Genomic DNA, 24,434 nt, shown 5'->3' with positions numbered 1-24,434 from the left:
GCTACTACATAGCGCCTTCAACCTCCCCTTATGCATGTCTTCTCTTCCAATCAGTGAATCATTTCTTCATTGTCCTTTAACGTGTGTTTTTCCGGGAAGCTTATTCTGCTGGAACCCACAGCACAGAGTCGGTCAGTTCTAACCTGTGCCATGTCACACAGAGACCAAGTTCAAACATTAACTTTTAACTTCAAACACGAACTTAAACAAGAAAAAGTTTATAAATTAAATCCCATCTGCAAAAAGGGCGGAATCCCCACGTGGTCTGGCATCTTCATTGAATGACCACATGGACTATACACTGGGGCTCACCACTGATTATACCCAATGATTATGCTCCACTGAGCATCTCGCTTGCAGTTGGTATCTTGGAGGCAGTGAAGTTATAGCCCCCTCCAGAGTCCCTTTTAATCAGATGGGGCCTGAGCCAAAGCCCACTGAAACTGATGGGAGTCTTTCCACATCAAAGGTCAGGAGATGTTGGGGTCTCCTGATCTTCTCTGACTCTTTTCAACTGTCTGTAAAGAGAACTCCAGTTTCCAGCATTTGTTGAAAAATTCCAGGGAACGTTTCCAGCACCACTTCATGCCGCCCAATAGGGATTTCCTGGTATTTCTCAGCATTTAACCATCGTCACACATCCTTCTCAGTCCCCGCGCCTCTGGGCTGGACACTGGCATCACTCCTTAGCTAGGATGGCCACGAATCGGGCAGGAAGAATCAGCGAGACTGGAAATGTGACACCAAATGTTCAGGAGGGCTTGTGAGTCTGTTTCATTATCTTCTCTCCCCCACTAGCAGGGGATTTAAACAGACAAACACAGGCTAAATAATAAAAGCAGAAGCCTGGCCTACTGAAGTGAGGAGTGATTTGGGCCGCCTAGTGTTTGAGACATATTAAAGGGAGAGGATTTTCAGAGAGCGCTGAGCACTCACCCTCCGGAAACCAGGCCTCTCTATAAGTTGGGCCCAAAAATCACTAGTCACTTTTAGGCCATTTGTCCCAAAGAGTGTTGTAAGTGGGACCTTCAATTCACCTTCCAGCATTAACAGGATTAAAAAAGTTACTGGCTAAACTCTAGCCTCAAAGCCATTAGTAACCAGGTGAGTTAGTAACTTGTTAATGGATCAGAGATCTTTCATCATTAGCTAAAAATCACTTACGTTACAATTTGCGACCGGAACCCGCTGTGAGAAGAGACAAAAAAACAGAAGGCAACCAGTCAGGATACACACAGGATGGCTTGTTTTTGGCATGGGACTAACACTCACAGAGTGATTTGTTTTGAGAAGAAAGAGAATGTGGAACAGCTTGCCATGCAGTCTATGTGTCATTCAGGTCACTGCCTCCTGACATGACAGATGACCTTTGGCTTGGAAGCTGCTGCTGCTAGCAGCAGGAAAAAAACCCAAGCTGACCTAAACACAACAGCTAAGTGAAATCCTCTCTCTTGGTCAAGAAAGGTAAAGCTCAGGAGTCTGACCCCTCTCTGTTTGCAGTGATACTGGGTTGAACCATTTCCTGCCACTTCCCTTCCTGGGGGAACTGAGGCCCTGTAACATCAGGAGCACAGACAGACAAGTGATTCCCAAGCTGTCACAGTAGTGACTCTGAAAACAGTCGATGCAACTCTCAGGAGGGGTTGGGGTGAAAGATAGGGAGGAGAGATGGGTGAGCTCATTTTGCCCCATTTCAAACCCACCTAGAGCATCATGGGTTCAAAAATGTGATGTGAACTTGGACGCTATGGGACACATGCATAGGAGAAATTGCAAGAGGGGAGGAATAAAAAACACCATCTGCGGGTCACCCAGTCCTGCCGGCTCAGCTTCTGGGCATTCTCCTAGCCCCAGTACATAGCAAATTCTGCCCTTGAGAGATAATGTTTTCAAACGACTCACCCTTGGGTGACTCCCCCCGCCCCGAGTTTAAGTTAGAGGAAGAAAACGTTCGGTAAGTTTGTGTACTCCAAGTAGTTTTTCCAGCCCCCCAAAATAATTCAGGAAGACTCCAAAGCCTCAAATTCCATGTGGCTCAACCAGCCCCTAGTGGTGAGTGCCTGGATCTAGGCCAGCTGCTGGCCTTGGTTTGGGATGGGAAAACACACTGTGAAATATTAACTAAAGAGGTGTTTCTACACCAGACTACTCAGCTACTACCCAGTATTGCTCAGATACTCAGGTGATGGGACCCCTAGAGAGATCTGAGACAGCGCTCTGGAGATACAGCAGAAGGCTGAGCAGATGTGTGGGACGGAAGCTGTCGTAGTGTGGGAGGAGGCTGGATGTGAGCGTCAGTGATGGCTGAGGGAGCACCTGGGAGGTTCCTTACTTTGGTCCGCCACATTCCATCGCCGACACCTTCACCACGGGCAGTGCCTGGGTAGCCACGGGCTCTATGGTGAGCGTGTTCTGTTCCACGGCCTCCCGCACTAGCTCTGATAGCTACAGCAAGAAACACAGACCTGAATTCAGATCAGCAAAGCTCATGTCCAGTGAGGTGGTGACTGCGCGCCTCCTCAGCATCAGTACAGCCTGAATGTCTGAGCAGAGCGACCCCCCCCAAGTCCTCGCTTCTGCTCCAGTGCTCACCTCCTGTTTGGTGAAGTCCAGGCAGGGCCCCACATCTTCCCGGTAAATCCTCTCCAGGAAGGAGCAGGATTTTTCCAGAGTCGGGGATTCCTTCCAGGCCTGGAACTCGGCGAATAGGATGGAGTCGACCTGCAGCGAGTTCAGGGGAGACACAGGAAGAGAGAAGGTGTGGGGTTGGGGAGAGGGGGAAAGACATCACAAGAGTTAACACACCAATTCCCCAACTACAAGGCTGCATTGGAACCTCAGCAGGAACTGCGGAGAAAAGCAGGATCGCCCCCAGGGGAACCTCTGCATCTGCCTTGTCTGCCACCCACATCACCATCTCTGTGACAGATTAACATGCCAAGTGAGGGTAGCTCAGTCCGAGGCCTGTGAAATGCCCGAGTTCCCCAAAGGCAAGGCAGAGTCCCCACTGGGGGAGGCAGCCAGAGAGCGAGTGAATAGACCAAATTCCCCTCTCATCCCAGGAGAGGATAGGCAGGGCTAGCCCGCGATGGCAACGAAGGTCAGGACATAAAGGCAGAATCCCCTTGGAGAAAGAGGTCAATACAGCAAAGGAGAGAGTCAGGGAAAAGCTTTCAGTGAATAGCCATCACCATTTCTATCCATTTGTGTAGCAGGTGTGCTGGCCCTTTAAAGACAGGTCCAAACCCAGCAGCCTTGGAGCTGCTGCAGCCCAGAACTGAGGCATTCTGGGAGTTGTTCCCAGAAATGATGGGGATTGTAGGCAGCGGGGCATGCATAGAAGGGAAAGCAGGGTATAAGTAGGGTGACCAGATGTCCCGATTTTATAGGGACAGTCTTGATATTGGGGGCTTTTTCTTAAATAGGCGCCTATTACCCCCCCATCCCCGTCCCAAATTTTCACACTTTCTATCTGGTCACCCTAGGTATAAGAAGCAGCCTTCCTTCAGAGCACTGAATGGTTACATTTGTTATGGGTTCTCTGCAGAGAGGGAGCAGCTTTCCAGGGCATGGGAGCTACTGCACCTATTCCCCTTTACAGATGGACTCAAATTCACAGCTGTGAGGGACCCACAGCAGATCTTGCCTCTTCCCTAGTGTCTCTCATTTTATATCCTGCTTCCCTGCCCGCTCCCAGCATGCCCTACAATTCCCATCAGTCCAATGTCAAATCCCAGCATGCCTCGGCTCTAGGCTGCAGCAGTGACAGGACCATGCTGGGCCTGGCCCTGTCCTTAAACAACCAGCAGACCCTGTTACAGTTTGTTAAAGGAGCATGGGGGGCGGGGGGATGACAAAACAAGCCCAGCATGAAAAGAACATACGTGAACAAAGCAGTCCAGTCCCCAGGCTGTCCTGACAGTGCACTAGCTCTATGCTATGGAGACTGCTCACCTGGTGCCGGGAGACAACTCCATCGCCACAATATGGAAATCAATTAGAGAAACAAAAAAAATGGATGTTAGTGTCAAAGAAAGGGAGAGCTGAAAGACTGAAGCTGTGAGAGGCTGATGAATCCCACCCTCCCCCTAGCCTGTCCTCTGTGCCACATCTATTCTAGCTCCAGAGGTTACCTGCCGCAAGGAGGATGACGAGGAAGAATCTGCCACCAGGGCCTGCCAGCCTGGCTCGTAGGTGATGTGGATGGCCTTCCCCGGGACAATACAGAGGAGCAGAGAGAGGAGAGTGGGCACGCCAAACTTTGAAGGACGAGTGGAGAGAAGAGAGACAGACAAGGAAACAGTTCAGAGGGGCAGGCAGAGAAAGAAAGGCAAAAATGTGAGACAGAAGATACAGAAAACTCGAGTTCTGCCTGTCAGCACGCCGAGTGCCTCTCAAAAGCTCGTAGGTTCTTCAGCATATCATTGGCCTAAGTTTTCAGAAGCCGCCAGTGATTTGGGGTTGCTCAGTTTTTGGGTGCCCAGCTTGAGCTGCTTTAAAGAAACCTGATTTTCCCCAACGTGTTGTGCAACCCTGAGGCCCCATAAGTACTTTTCAAGGTGGGCACCTAAAAACAGAGGCATTCAAATTCACTAGTCACGTTTTTGAAAATGTAGGCCCTGGATTTTAGGCAGCTGGTTAGCTGCACCAATGGAAATCCCTTGTGTAGACACAGTTTACACCAGAGCAAGGGCGCAGTAGAGACCTTGCCAGGATTGTGCACTTAGTGAGCAAGAAAGGGGAAATAATTACCATCTTTGGCATTCTACAAGCACCTTCCTCCAAGAATTTCCCATTGATTACAGACCTTCGGTGACTGACTCTCATGATTAGAGCAAGCAATTGACAGCATCAGCAAACACAGCCCTTTGTGGTTTATGAATTGAACGCAAACAGAGCAGGACTTTTACAAGTTTGTCCCCAAGTCACAATTGTTCAGCTAATGCTTGGCACTGGCTTCGCTAGCCTTTCAGCTGTTTGATATCAGTGAGTCAACAGTGCAGCTGCCTGACTGGACACCTGAGTCAGGGGCTATTGCTTCTGGCCCCTGATTGGATCACCTTGTTTAGCAGCTCACTGGAGTTTTGATTCATGCCGGGAGAGGAGCCTCTTTCCTTATTGCCACAAGAAGGATCCTTCTATTTGGCTACATACTTGGACTTCAAATGTCAACATATCTGGGTTCTTTCCTACCTGATCAAGAGAGAGGTAGATGTAAACCAATGAAGCAGGACTTCATGGCTATTTAACAGACCCTTCCTTTGATTCTCCCCTCACGTTCACACCCAGACTCCGTGTGTGTAATTCTAATCCCATACATAGTGATATTAGCAGCTGCTGAAGCGCACTGATTGAATTCACCCATCCCCATTGCCATTCACTGAAGTCACTGTCAGGCAAATAGTCATCCGAGAGGTCAGCCCAGTCCTCTTTGGTCACCGCTTCCTGGTCTGATTAGCTGTCTGACAAGCCAGATGGGCCAAGTGCCTCCCTGCTCTTGAAATGCTTCCATGCTGCAGACACCAGTGCTCCTGGCAGTGGAGGCAAAGTACATGCACCCCCCACTGCAACCACGTTTGTTCTTCCTGCTCAAATGCCAAACTTGCTTCTTCATCCCTCCAGCTCTGACACCCACAAGGAGTTTTCCAGATGGCCGTGCAAACGCTTGTGCAAAGGTGTGTTCACACAACTAGTCACAACACTGTTTGCAGAAAGATAAATTCTGGCAGACCCATGTTGTACTCACATCAGTGTTTAGGGAGAGCAAAAGAAAGGGACCATAAAACTCAGTGAAGGAAATTAACAGGATTTTAGTTGAAAGAATATCCACAAAAGCAGTTTGTATTTATTTGCCCAGCTCTATTCAGGAGGCAGGCAAAACCTGCTTTGCAGGTAGAGAAACTGAGACCCAGGGAGGAAAGGTGACTTGCCCAAGGTCACATAGTGAGGTAGTGGAAGAGCCAAGGAACAGAAAGCAGAAATTCCAACTCCCAGTCCTGCGCTCTAACCACTAGTCCACACTAGACAGCATTAGCCAGAGCAGCTGTTAGAGTGCAGAGGCAGATCAGGAAAGCCAGTTCTCAGTAGGTGCTTACTGCCTGATGCCAGCGGTGCTAAGAGCCGTATCCATACAGCCAGAAAAGTCCTGCAAAGGCACGCAGGTTGTTTCCAGAGGTTCTCTCCTGAACCCAGACTGGAGTGACTCCTGTAAGGGGAAGTCCCCACAGTCTGGGATTTTGCCAAGAAACCTTCAGCTCCCAGCACAACAAGACTCAGAGGACTCCTAATCCACAAATAGCGTTACTGTGAACATCGCTGAAGCCGCGGAGCAGGGGAAAGGCTGTGGGCTCTGCAGACCTCAAGGGAAATCCCTGAGAAGATCCCTCCCCAGCTCCTCCCCAGCATGTGGGCTCAAGCCCACGCAGGGCCAAGAGCTGATGTGGTGAATGGATTTCACCCACCTCTTTGCACTCGTTGCTGACTGACTCCACGGGCAAGCTCTGGCTGGTGGCTGTGACTACTGCGCTGCTGGCGCTCTTGTTCCGCCCGTGCCCTTTCCTGAAGACAGCTTTGGAGGGGCTTTGGAGCTGGGGGTGCAGCTCCCGGTTTGGAGAGGAAGGTGTGGAAGTGATCACTAGAGTCTTCAAAGCAGTCACCTCTGCTTGCAGCATGTCGATCTAGGAGACAAGGAGAGTCAACAATGCCACCACCTCCACCCAGCAGAGTACCTTGCACTGTGCAGGGAATGCACGCTCAGGATCCAGGGGCATCCGCACCACCCAGCCACACACTCAGCCTAGGAGACATCCCCTGATCCATCCACAACATCTGCCCAGCTCTTCCACCCCCTGCCCCTGTCCCAGAATCTCAAACCAGGGAACAGGGTCTGTACAGATCAGAAACAAGTTGCAGAGCCTTCCCTGCCCCTTCCCAGTCCACATCCCCCGCAAAGGCCCAGGCTACGCAGGCAGGGCATATTTAAGTCTTATAGCCAGAGACCCCCTTCCCTGATGAGGAGTCAGCAGCAGATGCAGCTCCATGCCCCCGTGGTACATCCTGATCAGGGAATCCTGTCCCTAACTCCTATCTCCCCAGCCTCCCTTATCCGTGGTGCCTCTAAGCAGCAGCTTGTCCTCACGTTTGCTACGTGACAAACTGCAGCTAGGTGAAGCTGCTGGTCAGTTCTGTGCTTGTGGGAGCCCAGGTGAAAGTCTGGACCCTGTTTTTCATAGGAGAGTTGGATCTGCTGCTAGTTTAAATGGCATGTTTCCCCACATTCAGTAACTGCTGTGCGGTGAGCTGAGAGACCTACTGAATGTCTAGAAGCCAGTAGTCCAGGAGGTCCCACTGGGAGGAGACTGGTTGGGATATGACCCTCAGCTACGTTGCGATCCCCCTGCCCACAGGCAGCCCCGTGTCTGTACAGCAGGAGGGTGGGATCAGAGAGTCCTCACCTTTCCTCGCGCCTCCCTCAGCTGCTTCTCTGACGCTGCCTGCTTAGTGTTTGCGTCTCTTACCATCTTGTGCGCTTCCTACAGCGGAGAGAGAACACATTACCTCCTGCTCATCGCAGCCAGAGTCCCAGCTACACACAGCCCCTGCAATGAGCAACCCCACAAAGCCAAGCGACACATTCTATCCTGCACCCTGGTGTTTTACATGCAGCTCAGCAGTTCTCCCGGGGGGCAGGGTACTCAAAGGTCCCTAGCAAGTGTGGCAGCCTTCCCAAGGACAGCAGGGAGCTCAGAGCACAATACCCCCCTCCCAACGCCCCTGGGGCAGTGCCCCTGGGGCATGCCTGTCTCCAACTGGCACAATAAGGATCTGTCCAGTGCTAGGTGTTTGAGTGTCCTGGGCTGCTGGAAGACAGGATTTTACTGGCCTGTAAGCTCATCATGAGCCATGGCACAAGAACGTGGGTCCTTTCAATATTCACCCTCTCCAGCAGAATGCAGCTCCCAGGGGTGCAGTGCACTGAGGGCATTGTAGTGCCTCTCTCCAGGCAAGGGCCGGGTGCTGGCATCTGGGAGAAGGCTGGGGAGCAGCAGGCAGCCTGGAGAATGGGCCACATGAGAATAGCTGCAGCAAGCCCGGGGCATGGCTAGTGCACCAGCGAAAGGGCTAAACTGCCTAGCTTCAGCAGCAGCAGCAGTTGAATAAACCTGTGATGTGGACCAGCTGCTTGGGGGGAAGCAGGACACAAACACCCAGACTCTCCTAGACCGGGTCCCGCCTCAGACACCACTGGCTGAAAACCCAAGTGTAATGAATACACGCGCTGCTTTATTTTATGTTTCCTGACAGCGTGGCTGGGGTGACTGGAGGTGGAGTGGGGGAAAGGAGAACGCCTGTTCCCCATACCAGTGCCCTGCATGCTGCCCCTCCCCATTAACACAGCTGCCAGCTTGCACCATGCTCTGCCATCCTGCATACGCAATCAGCCAGCTCTACTGTTCAGACTGCGAAGGGCTGGCCATGAATGCAGGGAACCCCAAAGCGTGAGCAAAGTGAGGAGAGAGCCTGTCCCAAGGGGGACAGTGAGTGACCTCCGTTTAGGGAGTAACTGGGGAAGGGGGAGGGAAGTGGTACCTCGAACAGACTGGCTGTCAGCTCCTCCAGCTCCTGCTCCAGCTGCTCTCTGACCTTTGACAGCCTCTCACATTCCTCATCCTTCAGCTTCAGCTCCTGCAGAGAGGACGGTGGGGACTTTGGCATGCTGGGCAGAAGCACATGCCAGGCCCCAGTACGCTCTGCAGACAGCACCACCCTCTTCCACGTGCCTCAATCTCTCCCACTGCGTCCTGCTGCCTCCTCCCGCTCTGCACGCACTGACACTAGCCCTTCCCCCGCCCCACGTCTGTGCGGTTTCCAGCCCCACTCACCCCCAATCACTGCAGACGCTCAGGCTGCACTCATTGTTAGTACCCTAACAGGGCATGCTCCCACCTTCCAGCCCATGGATACTCCCGCCCCGTCTACCCTTTTCACCCCTCAATTCCTGGTCTGTGCCCCCGCCCCATGGGTGCTTGCCCCCCCACACCTCCCCGCGCCCAAGCCTTTACCTTCTGTGCTCTGTGGAGCTCCTCCTTCAGGAACTCTGATCCCTTCTCACGGATCTCCACTGAGGAGCTGCGCAGGCGGGAGACATTGAGCTGCGCCGTGGATTGGTCGTCGTCTCCCCCACCTGCCTCCCTGCAGCGAGGATCCAACTGCGGCAGCTCCTTCCCACCACTGGATGATGCCAGCGGCTTCCACTGTCCCACCGCCGGCTGCTTCTGGAGCTGATGGCTGCCTTCTTTGAACGGGGCCTGGCTGGGGGACACAAGCGTGTGAAACATGAGCCAAGGATCAGAGATCCAGGGTGTGGACAGCGCCAGGATCCAAGCAGCTTATGGCCTCACCCAGATCTCGTCATTTAAGGGGTTTGCGGTAGAAAGCTCTCCCCCCAGTGGAAATGAGCATTTGGCTAATGGCCAGCACTGAGAGGGATCGCGATACCCAGGGAATGATAATGCTGCAGGAAGTGTGTATAGCTCTAAGGAGTGTGGAAGGGCGAGGGGGCAACATGGGGCTGATGTGCCACTTGAGACCAGAACACAGGGCAGGCTAATCCACAGCTCAGGTGATAACGTCACTGCAGAGCCGAGGGGTCTCCAACAGCATTTGCAGGCCGGCCGGATCGTGTCATGCTGGTGTCTCGCCCCACTGTGCGTACATGGGCTGCAAAGCTCTTCCCCTGGCTTGGTGATCCACAAAGGAGTCCCACAGCGCTGGGCAGAGCAGGGCAGCGCACACATCTGGCCTGCTGCCCTAGGGGTACAGGACAGCCAAGCAAGATGTTAACTGTAGACAGGTCAAAGGGCTGAGAGAGCATGAACGGCACTCAGGCCAGCCTCATCCCAAAACAGCCAAAGGACCCGCTGGGGCTCCATGCTTAAGGGACCTGCAGCTCAGGGGCTAATCCCCCACTCCAGAAACTGAATCCACCTCTCTAGAGGTAAGATCAGGAAGGGGAGGCAACTCACAGGCTTCATCTCTCACCATCCCAATCCCAGGTGCCCTGGCATTTGGGGAAGAAGCACAGACTCCCTCAGTACCAGAGTCTCGTTAAAGAGCGGAGGAGGGCGACGCAAGGGGCATCAGGCAGGATTAGCTCAGAGGAGCTGCTTTTGCACTGTGGGTGGCAGCGCTGGGTTCGCTCTCCCTCGGTGGAGGGCCTTCTAGGAAGGGAAAACCCTAAACAAGCCACTTCCTCCCATTCAGCTCTTTGAACAAGGACCGGGACAGAATCACCAGAGGACACACTGGGCCCAGGAGCCCATTATAAGGACCAGGTTTTTGTCAGAGGGAGATTAGAGGTAATGTAAGGGAAGGGATGGCAGAGAGGCCACCCCACCCCCTGTATCTGTGCTGTCACGCTGCCCCCAGCAGGCACTTAGCCAGGGAGAACTGAACAGCCCAGGGAGAGATCACAGCTCCTTGGGAGGAATAAAAGCAGAGGTACCATTTTGGGAGCCCAAGTTTCGTACAGGAGATGAGCTCCCAGGCGGAGCTCTTAAGGGCAGCACAGCCTGAGTGTGGAATGTGAGATCTGCAGAGGAGACCTGCTGCTCCCAGCTTGTGGCCCTGGGGCAGGGAGTCAGTGTTTTGTTTACAAACAGAGGCAGGGTGATTAAGATAAGAAAGGGCTGGTAATTAAATTAAGGATCTGGAAGTCATTAGATGAGCCTGTAAAACAGGAATCCCTCTGCAGGGGGTGGCGGGTGTTGCAGGGGATGCAGAAGAAATACAGCCAAGCATTCTGAGCCAAGGTTACATTCAGAAAGGTGGGAGATTTGAGGGGCGTAGGTGAAAAGAAGGGGCCAAAACCCAGGGAAGGGATAGCAGTGGTATAGAGAAGTTCCCATCACCTTAGTATCTGAGCCCCTTACAAGGTCTAACCTATTTCTCCTCACAGCCCCTCCGTGAGGTAGAGCTGTGCTGTTATCCCCATTGTACAGATGGGGCACTGAGGCACAGAGAGACTAAAGGCCAGATTTTCAAAGGTATTTAGGCACCTAGTGGGATTTTCAAAAGGACCTAGAAGGTTAAGTGCTTTGTAAACCCCATTAGATGCCTAGCTGCATCTTTGGATGCCTAAAAACCTTTGAAACTCTGTCCCTAAGGCATACAGGAAGTCCATGGAGGAAGTAGAACCCAGGTCTCTCAGATCTAGCTCCTTATCCACTGGACCAGCCTCTCTCTCTGCTATATGCTGAAAAAAAAAAAAAAAAAAGGACTCTGATAGATGGGAGCAAAATCAGGAAGGCCTGGTCTACACTATGACTTTAATTCGGATTTAGCAGCGTTAAATCAAATTAACCCTGCACCCGTCCACACAACGAAGCCATTTATTTCAAAATAAAGGGCTCTTAAAATCGATTTCTGTACTCCACTCCGACGAGCGGAGTAGCGCGAAAATCGATTTTGTCATTTCGAATTACGGTTAGTGTGGCCGCAATTCGATGGTATTGGCCTCCGGGAGCTATCCCACAGTGCACCATTGTGACCGCTCTGGACAGCAATCTGAACTCAGATGCACTGGCCAGGTAGACAGGAAAAGCCCCGCGAACATTTGAATTCCATTTCCTGTTTGCCCAGCGTGGAGAGCACAGGTGATCACAGATAGCTCATCAGCACAGGTAACCATGCAGGACGATAATTGAAAAAGAGCACCAGCATGGACCGTACGGGAGGTACTGGATCTGATCGCTATATGGGGAGAGGTTTCAGTGCTAGCAGAACTTCGTTCGAAAACACGAAATGCCAAAACTTTTGAAAAAATCTCCAAGGGCATGATGGAGAGAGGCCACAATAGGGACTCAGATCAGTGCCACGTGAAAGTCAAGGAGCTCAGACAAGCCTATCAAAAAACAAAGGAGGCAAACTGTCGCTCCGGGTCAGAGCCGCGGACATGCCGCTTCTACGCCGAGCTGCATGCAGTTCTAGGGGGGGCTGCCACCACTACCCCACCTCTGACTGTGGATTCCGAGGTGGGGATAATCTCATCAGCTACACCTGAGGATTCTGCGGACGGGGAAGAGGAGGAGGAGGAGGAGGAGGACGAGCTTGCGGAGAGCACCCAGCACTCCGTTCTCCCCAACAGCCAGGATCTTTTTCTCAGCCTGACTGAAGTACCCTCCCAACCCTCCCAAGCCAGTATCCAAGACCACGACCCTATGGAAGGGACCTCAGGTGAGTTTACCTTTTAAAATATAAAACTTGTTTTAAAAGCAAGCGTTTTTTAATGATTACTTTGCCCTGAGGACTTGGGATGCATTCGCGGCCAGTACAGCTACTGGAAAAGTCTGTTAACGTGTCTGGGGATGGAGCGGAAATCCTCCAGGGACATCTCCATGAAGCTCTCCTGGAGCTACTCCAAAAGCCTTGCCACAAGGTTTCTGGGCAGTGCAGCCTTATTCCGTCCTCCATGGTAGGACAATTGACCGCGCCATGCTTGCAGCAAGTAATCTGGTATCATTGCATGACAAAGCCTGGCAGCGTATGGTCCCGGTGTTTGCTGGCATTCAAGCAACATCCGTTCTTTATCTCGCTGTGTAATCCTCAGGAGAGTGATATCGCTCATGGTAACCTGGTTGAAATACGGGAATTTAATTAAGGGGACAGAGGTGGCCGTTCCTACTGGGCTGTTTGCCTGTGGCTGAAAAGAAATCCTTCCCTGCAGTTAGCCAAGCGCAGGGCGGGGGGGGGAGGAATTGGCCCAGAGCTTTTCGCGTTTTGCTAGCAGGGATCTTCCCTGATACCAGCCACACGGTGGGGGGAGGGGTAAAGCGATCATCCCAGAGAATTCATGGCGGGGTGGGGGGTGTTAGTTTGGTTCCTGCAGGGATCTTCCCTGATACCAGCCACGCGGTGGGGGGAGGGATAAAGCGATCATCCAGAGAATTGGATGGGGGGGGTTAGTTTGTTTTCCGCTACTGAAGGTTAACAGGAAAACCGCAGCACTCAACGGGCTTTGCTTGGTATGTGGGAAAGGAGGGCGTAGAAGCCGAAAGACAATGGCTTACCATGGCCGCATGCAAGCCGAATTCTGTTGCCCGGACCTGCATCTGTGATCTCTAGCAGCAAAGCCACAGGCGCTCAATATTAAGAGGCAAAATGCGACCTTGCACAGAAATCACATGTGCTATGTAATGTGAATAGTGTTGGTCACCATGAAAGAGTATAAGCATTGTTCTGCAAAATGTATCTTTTTAAAAAATTCTCTCCTTTTTTCCCTCCCTCCAGCAGCTGCAAATTCTTCAAGCCTCCCTCCTCCGTCCCAGAGGCTATCTCAGATAAGGCGTCGGAAAAAGAAGACGTGAGACGATATGTTCGCAGAAATCATGGAATCCACCCGCAGTGAAAGAGCTCATCTGAATGAGTGGAAGGACACGGTTTCAAAGTATAGGAAAGAAGCCAGTGAACGTGAGGACAGGAGGGACCAACGTGAGGACAGGAGGGACCAACGTGAGGGGAGGAGAGACGCTCAAGATGAGAGGTGGCGGCAGGAAGATCAGAGGAGGCAGGATGCAACGCTGGGGCTGCTGCGTGAGCAAACAGACATGCTCCGGCGTCTGGTGGAGCTTCAGGAACGGCAGCAGGATAACAGAGTGCCGCTACAGCCCCTGTATAACCTCCCTCCCACCATGTTCCATAGCCTCCTCACCCAGATGTGTAAGAACGCGGGGGGGGGAGGCTCCGTACACCCTCCCATTCCACCCCAGTGGACAGCCCAAGCAAAAGGCTGTCATTTTTTTAACCTTTTTTTAGTGGCCTTTTCCTTCCCGCCGATCCTCCTCCCAAACCCCACCCGGGTTCCCTCTCTCTTTTTATAATCAATTAATAAAGAATAAATGATTTTTAAACGATAGTGACTTTATTTCCTTTGAAAGCAAGCTGGGGGAAGGGGGAGGGTGGGTTCCTTACAGAGAATGAGTCAATAAAGGGGGCGGGTTTTCATGAAGGAGAAACAAACAGAAATTTCACACTGTAGCCTGGCCAGTCATGAAACTGGTTTTCAAAGCTTCTCTGATGCAGAGCGCTTCCTGGTGTGCTCTTCTAATCGCCCTGGTGTCTGGCTGCACGTAATCAGCAGCCAGGCGATTTGCCTCAGCCTCTCACCCTGCCATAAAGGTCTCCCCCTTACTTTCACAGAGATTGTGGAGCACACAGCAAGCAGAAATAACAATGGGGATATTGGTTTGGCTGAGGTCTGAGCGAGTCAGTAACGATCGCCAGCGACCTTTTAAATGGCCAAATGCACATTCTACCACCATTCTGCACTTGCTCAGCCCGTAGTTGAACAGCTCCTGACTCCTGTCCAGGCTGCCTGTGTATGGCTTCATGAGCCATGGCATTAAGGGGTAGGCTGAGTCCCCAAGAATAACTATTGGCATTTCAACATCCCCAACGGTTATTTTCTGGTCCGGGAAGTAAGTCCCTTGCTGCAGCCGTTTAAATAGATTAGTGTTCCTGAAGACGCGAGCGTCATGAACCCTTCCCGGCCAGCCCACGTTGATGTTGGTGAAACGTCCCTTGTGATCCACAAGTGCTTGCAGCACCATTGAAACGTACCCCTTGCGGTTTATGTACTGGGTACCCTGGTGCTCCGGTGCCAAGATAGGGATATGGGTTCCATCTATCGCCCAACCACAGTTAGGGAATCCCATTGCAGCAAAGCCATCCACTATGACCTGCACATTTCCCAGAGTCACTACCTTTCGTAGCAGCACCTCAGTGATTGCTTTGGCTACTTGCATCACAGCAGCCCCCACAGTAGATTTGCCCACTCCAAATTGATTCCCGACTGACCGGTAGCTGTCTGGCGTTGCAAGCTTCCACAGGGCTATCGCCACTCGCTTCTCAACTGTGAGGGCTGCTCTCATCTTGGTATTCTGGCGTTTCAGGGCAGGGGACAGCAAGTCACAAAGTTCCATGAAAGTGCCCTTACGCATGCGAAAGTTCCGCAGCCACTGGGAATCGTCCCACACCTGCAACACTATGCGGTCCCACCAGTCTGTGCTTGTTTCCCGGGCCCAGAATCGGTGTTCCATGGATAGAACCTGCCCCATTAACAACATGATCTCCAAAGCACCGGGGCCCGCGGTTTGAGAGAATTCTGTGTCCATGTCCATGTCCTCATCACGCTTGTCGCTGCGCTGCTGTTGCCGCCGTCTCCTCGCCTCGTTTTTCTGGTCCTGGCTCAGCATAAACTGCACGAGAACGTGCGAGGTGTTTACAATGTTCATGACTGCTGTCTTGAGCTGAGTGGGCTCCATGCTTGCCGTGGTATGGAGTCTGCAGTGTTCACCCAGGAAAAAAAGGTGCAAAATGGTCGTCTGCCGTCCGTTGCTTTCATGGAGGGAGGGAGGGGTGAGGCTGTACCCAGAACCACCTGCGACAATGTTTTTTGCCCCATCAGGCACTGGGATCTCAACCCAGAATTCCAATGGGTGGGGGAGACTGCGGGAACTATGGGATAGCTACCCACAGTACAACGCTCCAGAAATTGACGCTAGCCCCGGTACATGGACGCACACCGCCTAATTAATGTGCTTAGTGTGGCCGCATACATTCGACTTTATACAATCTGTTTCCCAAATTCGAATTATATAAATTTGGATTAATCCCGTAGTGTAGACATACCCTAAGACTCCAACAAACGGTCCGAGGCAATTGGAAAGGATGTCATGGTTGACAGCATGAAAAGCAGCACAGAGGTCAGGAAGGATGAAGAAAGAAAGGAAGAGAATAACAGTCAAATGAGAGGAGATCACTTAAGCCCCAAGGGGTGGCAGGTTCTGCCCCAGGCTAGGTTGTAGAGCAATGGCTGCTGTGAAATTTTACATTTTAACTGAAAATCATTTTGTTTTGTCATTTTTTGTTCTGAGTTTGAAAAAGGAAGGAATGAGAAAGTGTAGTATGAGTATCAGATGTGTTTATGCCTCAAATTCTTAGGGTTTCAGCTGTATCCAGGCCAATTCCAGAACAAAGATCAGAAATTGCATCCAAAGAGTCCATAAAGTCGACGATTATTGTCATGATTTGCATTATTCACTGGGCACCATCTGTGTGCTCAGCAGAATATGCCAGGAAATGTAGTCCCTGAGGCAATGTGTATAAAATGTGTAGCCCTGGATAAGATGGCTCAGATATTTAAGTATGAAGTGTATAGTTATTGAGCACGTTAATATCTATGAGTGAAGGTGCTGACGGCAACAGAAGTTTTACTTGATTAAGGACTAGAAGATTTGACCCTCCAACTTTCTTTCAAGAGGAAGAGCTGCCCAGAGCTCCTGTACCTGTTTATTTTCCTTTCCTGCCTGTTGTGGCCCTGACAGACCTCAGAAGTCTTAATTTTTTTCTCAACTTTAAAATGTGGCATTTTCTTGGTGTTTGATTTTAAATATTCTCCTGTGAAAACTGCAACTCAATCACTGTAGTGTTGAGCTTAAGAGCCTTCTGGAAAATAACTAGCATACAAACAGAAATCAGTGTTGCCAACTCTCATGATTTTGTCATGAGTCTCATGATAATTATTGTTTTCCTTAAAGCCCCAGATGCTGGAGTCAAGTGGATATGTGATGATTTCAGCCTTCATTCTTAAAAAAAATGAAGTTTCTAGCCCTTGTGGCTGTGGAGAAAGCTTAAAAATGTGACCCCAGTGCACCCTAAAGGCTTGAAAAGCAGAAGGCAAATAAAAAGAACACCAAATCTATTATTTTTACATAATCTCATGAGTTTAAAGCCAATCTCATGATTTTTGGTGAGCCTGATTCATGATTTTTGAATGTTTGTGGTTGGCAATACTGTGAAAGTGACTTGAAAGTGTCAGTTTCATCCCTATTTAAAGTCAGTTTCTAGTCTATTATTTGTAGTGGGGAAACACCCCTAGAGCCCCAGGCAGGTGCAGTATAAACTCATGGGGCCTTGCCCTAGTAGGATGTTTCCAAAAGTTAAATGATCTATTCCAAGCTTGGTGAACTGCAAAAAAGTGATAGAAAGTAATCTAGACTTTTCTACAATTGTTTCATTCAAGAGTTAGTAACAAAGTAAGAATATACATTACATTTTTAAACCTAACCAGTGTCCCTTAAGTAACTTGACACAAGATGTCAGAACATATTAGTATGAGAGCTGAGTGGGTCTAATATTTATTTAATTTTCTTTCTTTATATGGGAATTAGATACAGAGCTCCTGTAAGATATTTCTAAGTTATTATCTGCAAAACAACTAGAGTCTTCAGGTGCCTAAGTAGTCCCTGGAATCAAGGGTAAAGTTGCCCGCCCCCCACCAAAATCTGAAATGGCGCCCGGGAATAAAAGCCTCCGTTATTCACAGCAAGGGAATTCTCCAAACCCTGACTCAGCCCAGCTGAACCCTTGGGGGAACGGAGATTCAAAAAAGAAGCTGTGTGTACTAGCAAGACATCCACCACCAAGATCCCAACTGAGACACAATGCAGGTGCTTTAAAATGACCTGAGCAATGCGTCCTTACAAGGGGAAGGATGGTCCTGTGGTTGGAGCACTGGGCTGGGTGTCCTAGGATCTAATCCCAGCCCCATCCCTGATTTACTGAGTGGCTTTGGGCAAGTCACTTCACCCCTTTGTGCCTCTCCATCTTTAAAATGCAGGTAATTTACACCTCTAGCTGACAGGGGTGTTGCGAGGATAATTAACTCATTCATATCTGTACAGCAATTTGAGAACACTGACTATGTATAAGCGCAAAGTTACAGTCCCCGATACATTTTTATATGAAATAAGACCGCACAAGAGAGAGTTGTGGTCTCTTTCGAAGCCTTGGCCTCGATTTTTAAGGTCTCACCTGCAAGACCCACATGTGGAGTGAACTGCACAGAGCTCCCATTACCTCATTCTGAGGGACAAAGAACAAAGCTGACCACAGCAGGACTCAGTCCTGTGACTCCAGGGAGCCCTGGTGTTTGTGAAGTGGTCTCTGCCCTGATCCAGGATTTCTGATGGACGTAACTTACAATAAAAAAAAAGTGAGACACCAGCAGGTCTGTGTGGGATACAAGCAAATACACAGTGGGCCTAAAGTTAAGGACATTGGCTCCCACCTGATCCAAAATGTCATTGTGGTAAGGGAAGCCTCACCCCCTTTCACCGTAAACCCGCATTTCACACACACACAGCAACCACCCCCGACTGAGGAGGAGCAGGCTCTATTTTTAACCAAATATTTACCACCCTCAGTCCAGTGCATTTCCATTGAGCAACTACAGGGTCCCTATTTTTCCTCTTTATTGGTTTCAGAGGCTGACAAGTACATCCACAGCAGAAAGAGGGGCCCAGATGCCAAGCTGAGCTCCCCCTGAAGAGACACCTCCAGGAGACTCCTCTCTGAGGCTCAGCAGCTCCTTGTCAGGAGCTTGCCTTGAGCTCCAGAGGCAGTATCCTTGTTTAGTTTCTGAGCTGGCGGGGGAAGAGGGGCTCTGGCAGCAGGGGATGTGCAGAGTTGAGGATTCCCAAGGGAGTTGGATGGGGGTGACTCCAGCGTTGCCAGGGGGGTGAGGGAAATGCTCCAGCAGGGTCAGTAGCCAGCTGTCAGGAGACATCAGTGTGTGGCGAGAGTCCTTGGGGAGCTGGAGAAGGTGCACAGCTCTAAAGGGGAACCTGTCAGGGATCTCCAGCAGGGAAAGCTGCAACCCACCACTGCTGTCAGACAATATGGCCACAGATACAATGTGCCATCGGAGGTCAATATGCCTTCCAGGTGTACTGACGCAGCCAACCCCGGTGTCAATCAATAATCGTTGTCAAAAGCCCCTTGTGGAGGCTTTGTCCTCCTCCGAGCTGGACGTGGGTGAGAATATCAGCCTCACATTTGGTCTGTGTTCTGCTGTGCCACTCCAAGGGCTGTTCATCATGGAAGGGGGCAACAGAGGTGAGGGTAATGGGGAGGTGGAGTAGCATAGGGGGTGGATTTGGAGCAGGATCCAAATGCAAGAGCCAAAAGGAAAGGAAAGAGGCAAAACAAAAATCAGGAGAGAGAATAAGGAGAAGACAGAAAAGGAGAGAGGCAGCAAGAAGGGAAAAGATCAGATGAGATGAGGCCCAGCAGATCACAATTGCTCTAGGATAGAAGACAGCAAAGGACAAGCAGCAGCCAATGCAATTCAGAGACCCTGGTTAAAAGAGGAAAGGCGCGGTGCAGGGCAACCGGGCGTAGAGAGTGGGAGGAAAAGATAAGAGCAGCAACTAATCCAAAAGCATAGGGAATGAGTGCTGCTGGGGGTTAAAGGTGCATTGCACAGGCCCTGTGCCATTGACTTCTAAAGGAGCAGGATTGGGCCCACAGAAGCTTCTTTACTGGGGAGAAAGGGAAGGGCATTAATAAATGAGGAGGGGGCTAAAATGAATGAACCAAAGGCTGAGAAGTCAAATTCCTGTTTAAAAGTCTGCATTAAGGAAGAAAACCAGGAGAAAGAGGTTAGGCCGATTAGGCTGTAATGAAGATCCTATGGTGATTATTGTTTATATAGCACCAAGGGCTGATCCAAAGCTTCCTAAAGCGCACAGAAAGACTCTCAGTGACTTCAGTAGGCGTTGGATCCGGGCCCAAGTGAGCTAGGTTCTTCGCATGCAGGTTTGAAGACAAGATCCCTGCTCTCAATTGTTGATAAGAAGATAAATAATTGGGAGGCGGGAGCAAGGGGTGACAGGGAAGAGGGGCAGAATGTATAAAGACAGTTTGTATGGATGACATGAATCCCAGGGTGCTAACAGAAGTAGATAACAACTGGAAATTATATTTGAGAAATCATGGGAGAACGGGGAGAGATACCACAGGATTGGATGGGGAGGCAAATGTGGTACCAATCTTCTAAAAAGTAAGAAAGTGTGATCCTGGCAATTGCTATCTGACAAATCCAGTTCACGTGCCATATAAAATAACACAAAAAATATGCAGAGAAAGAAGTCTTTATGCATCTAGAGGATAATGGGAATTGGTTATTAAGAACAAATCATTCCAAGCAAACTGGATGGCACTTTTGATTGAATTAAAAAAAACCAGGAGGAAGGCAGAATGTATAGCTGGGCTTTAGCAAAGCATTTGATGAGAGTGTCACACAAAACGTTACAAGGCAGATCTCATTCCAGTTGGCTTGAACAGCAGAGTACTGTCACATAGGTTGAATGAAAAGTGGCTCAAGGACTATAAACAAGGTGTACTGAATGATAAATGGCAGCTTGGCAAGCGGGATTGGTGCCCAGAGGAACATTACAGAGATTGGCACGTTAGGCACGATTTTACCTAACAACCTTATTAATGATCTGGAAGGGGAGGGAAGCCACCACTAATTTAACGTGCGGATTATACTAAATTGGGAAGTGCTGAAAACAGCAGCAAGTGAAAAGGTGTGTGGGGAAAGAATGGGCAAGAAATTAAATGAGCTTCTGCCAGAAAAAATGAAAGCTAATACCACGGGGCAAAAGTAATCCATACAGAGATATTCAACAGGTCGGAGGCACTAGGGAAGCAGCAACACACCTGGGGCCCTGCTCCAAAGCCCACTGAAGTCAACAACACTCTTTCCATTGCGAACCCATAGCAAACTCCAACCTAGAGAGAAGCTCATAATGTGATGCAAGCAAAAATAAGCAACTACAGTCTGGAAGTGCACACAGAGAAATATTATATGACCAACCAGCAAGGTGATGGTTCTCCCTACATTGTGCTGGCGAGACCACACCAAGTCTATATTATATGCAGCTCTGGGCTACTCAAATCCAGGGTTGGCAAATCAGAGAGTATTCGGAAGAGAACAAGAGAAATAATTAATGGTTTGGCTGCATTAATGTATGAGAGAAGATTAGCAAACATAAATATGTATAATTTGCCTAAACAATGACAAAGAAAATGGGATTAAGAGTCTTTGAAGGGTATAAACACCAAGGAAGGAGAAGAATTAGTCAGGGTGATCTAACAGGGTATGACTAGGAGGAAAGGGATGAAGTTAATCAAAGGAACATTTAAACTGTATGAGACAAACCCACCCCAGCATACCGCTGTAGAAATCAATGGAGCTGCACCAAGGATAAATATGGCACAAAGCAGGAAAGGGAGAGAGGGAGGTCTATTCAGCTGTTAACAGTCCGGTAAATGATGGGATGGAATTCAAAAATTTAAAATTAGATTGGATGGAGTCCCGAAGACTATATTTCCGGAACAATCCTTCACCAGCCGGGAAACGGACTAGAGGGGACCCAATAGGTCTTTTCATGTAAGCTGCCTCCTCCTTTGCTTTTCTTTGTTTCTCCTTTTTCATAGGATGGAGGAAAAGCTAATTCAGAGACAAAACGGGGGGGGGGGGGGGGAATTATAGGGGAAGCAAGGAAGAAGCAAGTAACAACGGTGGACCTAATGGCAACTCACTTAATGTGTTCCCAGTGACAGCTATATGAGGAACACCATTGCTTAGAGGTGTGTAGTCAACATGGGTATTTTTTTTAGTAACCTACTAGACTACAGGTGTATCCAGATACACTGCAGCTAATGGTACAAGAAGGGTTGTCTGGCATTGTTCTAGGGACAGGATAACACACTTGTCAAACCATGTTAGGGAACTAGGTTCCAGCCCAGGAACAGCAAGCCCTGTGGTGCCATGTTTCACCAGGGGTCTCAGAGTTCCTTACCCACCTTAACTAAATAACCCTCACACCAACCCTGAGGGGTAGGCATTATAGCCCCCATTGTGTAGACAGGGAGACTGAGGCACAGAGAGGGTAACAGGCTTCCTCCAAGTCACACAGTGACTCAGTGGCAAAGCGAGGACTAGGACACAAGGCACCCAGAGTACCAGAGCCCATTTGCTAACTACCAGGCGGCTGCTGCATTACCACCTCTAGCGGCCATGTCATGCTTTGTGTCAGAGGGTATCACAGGAGGGTAAGAACCCAGGTCTTGTGATTCCCAGTCCTGAGCTCTGACTGCTAAGCCACGCTGCCTCCCTTGCACTTTATACCTACACACGACTCCCAAGCAACAATTCCAGTGATGCAATGCCAGGGTGCAGGGCTCTAGGCTCTAGCTTCCGGCCCCAGGCCTGTTAGTCTGGACAGCACATGGCTGATTATCCAGGAATGGGGACAAACCTTGTGACCAGTCAGCACCCCAGCTCCCCTACAAGCAATCTGGACAGGTGTTAAATGAAGGAAACATGAGTCTCTCCTCTGAGGGCAGGTGCCACATCGCCCATGGGCCAACGATGAGAAGGGATTGGGAGAACCCCTCCCTGCCTAGCCTGCAAAGCAGGGAATGAACAAACCAGCATCATGATGGACATTTTTAGTCCTGCCTACACTACAACTACATTGCTGAGGAACCCTGCAATCCCCTAACTCAGTTTGACTCTAGCTCCACTGCAAGAAGGATCAGTACGCTCCCCATGTTGTGGGACTACCCTGCAGTAACCAGTCCCCCAGCACAGCCGTGGCTACAGTGTAGACGAGATCGTGAAGTACCCAGGCGACTAGGCAGTCAAGCCTTTATCTATATTGCCCTGATGGGGCTCTGAAACCAACATTTCACTGAGACTGAGAGGGTGATGGAGGTTCACTCCTTTTGCTGTTGCTATTGCCAGACTGGCTGGAGCCTGTGCTCTGCAGGATGATGGGGGGTATTTCGAAGGCTCTTCACAATAGGAAATACTAGCTAGAAACTTTTTTTAGTTGGATTCTGTAGAAAAAAAAAAAAAAAAAAAGAGAAAAATGTGCAGGATCCACACTTTTTCCAGCAGGCCCCACTTGTTTCCTGTGGAGCTGATCTGACAGTTATTTCCTGTACAAACTGCCTGCGCGTCTCTCTGGCTAAACTCTGCATTTGAGTTCACAAGGGGATCCTGGCTCTTTTATTCTGATCTCCTGCCACAGATCAGTCTGAAATCCACACATGCAGAGACAGCAGGAGGCAGGATTCACTGCACAGATTTGAAAAACTGAGTGTTGCCCACACTGATTTAGCACTGTGCAGCCAAGCACTCTCCACGTACATCCTCAGACACACACTTGCCTCACCTGACTTGCTCAGGCACTCACTAACATACCTCTGAAAGGTTTATGCCCTGTCACAACAATAGATGCTACTTGCCTACTATACTGTAGCATGCTGTTCATCTTTCTCATATTCGCTTTATAGGCAGCAAACAGCCGGGAAGCAGGCCGGGCGGGGTGTTCTTGTATATGCTGTTAATTAAGTAGCATCCAGTATTTCTATATGCAAGATGCTACACATAAATATACTCTATTGACACTTTATTGTGGTACATGCCTTATTCAGATTCTGTATCATACACACACACACACCCCACACACACTTTAGAAGAGATCAGACCTTGAAAAATTCAGCCCACGTGGTGACAGTTATTAGAAACTCAAAACCAGTGGTTAGATTGGAAATGCTTGGGCAACCTGAAGTAGAACTGTTCCTGCAGATGCCACTTTTAGTGATGTGCAGTTCTAGTTGCTTGGAAGCTGTAAATTCCCCCATATTTTCCTCTTTCCGGGGCAAGTGTACTACACACCGACACACGCCACATTAACTTGCCCAGAGGCCATAAGACGAACAATGTAATGTCTGTATATCACACTTTAAAAAACAAAAACAAAACCAGGGGCAGTTTTCATATTAGGAAACTATTTCCTCATTAGCTGCCCAATCCTGCTCCCATTGGAGTCAGTGGAAATGCTGACAGTGACTTCAGCGGGATCCAGAATCAGACCCAAAATTCCAAGGATAACTTTTCTCCCCATCATCTCATCTCCTTTTCTCATCGCCATTAACTTTCTCTGAGCCATTCAGCGTTAACCCGTCTCTCTGCCCTTTAGCACTCTCTCCCCCACGTTTCTCTTTATTCCTGCGGCCCATCAGTTTCTCATCTCTCTTCTCCCTCACGTTCTTCTGTTCACGCTGGTATCTTTCCCCTGCTTCCTGGATTCTGCCTTACCCCTTTCCCAGCCGCTCACGCAGTCACATCACTGTGCAGCTAAAGACCAGTTTCTGAGGGAGAAAATAATCTCTAGTGAATAAACACGGTTTCCACGTGGAAGAAGAAGAAACTACAGAGGGCATCTCTCTATGCTGCCTGCACACCTCATTTTGACACGCTGGCTGCTCCTTGGGGCCGGGGGCACAGTTGAAGATAGCAGTGACCTCAGGAGAATGCAGCCTTCTGGATTTGAGGTTCTAGAAACTTTATGAACACTGCAGAAACTAAGGTCAGGTCACTCCCTGCTCCTTCCTCTGCTGTTCTAACATGCTCCCTACTTTGGGTCTGAGCAGATCTAACTAAACCTTTACAGACTCCAGGGAAAATAGACTTCCTTCCCACACAATCAAAGGTCTCTGCCATCCATCTCTCTTTG

General features: G+C 49.8%; 1 protein-coding gene across 3 annotated transcripts in view; it reads right to left on the bottom strand.

Annotated features, from left to right (window-relative positions):
- The window catches only part of RAB3IL1 (RAB3A interacting protein like 1), a 34,479-nt gene that overhangs the window by 4,946 nt on the left and 5,099 nt on the right, over positions 1 to 24,434 (bottom strand). For 2 of the 3 annotated variants that reach the window (XM_029911235.1, XM_024197952.3), the window contains exons 2-8: positions 9,063 to 9,312; positions 8,590 to 8,685; positions 7,455 to 7,532; positions 6,462 to 6,677; positions 2,593 to 2,721; positions 2,333 to 2,445; positions 1,165 to 1,188 (exon numbers count right to left, since the gene is read on the bottom strand). In XM_029911235.1, the coding sequence (XP_029767095.1) occupies positions 1,165 to 1,188; positions 2,333 to 2,445; positions 2,593 to 2,721; positions 6,462 to 6,677; positions 7,455 to 7,532; positions 8,590 to 8,685; positions 9,063 to 9,312 (906 nt within the window). The remainder of the gene's footprint in view (positions 1 to 1,164; positions 1,189 to 2,332; positions 2,446 to 2,592; positions 2,722 to 6,461; positions 6,678 to 7,454; positions 7,533 to 8,589; positions 8,686 to 9,062; positions 9,313 to 24,434) is intronic. The other variant, XM_024197959.3, reaches the window with a different exon arrangement.

Source organism: Terrapene carolina, unplaced genomic scaffold (genome assembly GCF_002925995.2).
Source record: "Terrapene carolina triunguis isolate 2854851 unplaced genomic scaffold, T_m_triunguis-2.0 Scaffold90, whole genome shotgun sequence".
Classification (NCBI taxonomy): Eukaryota; Metazoa; Chordata; order Testudines; family Emydidae; genus Terrapene; species Terrapene triunguis.
This window is presented reverse-complemented; position numbering and strand designations above follow the sequence as displayed.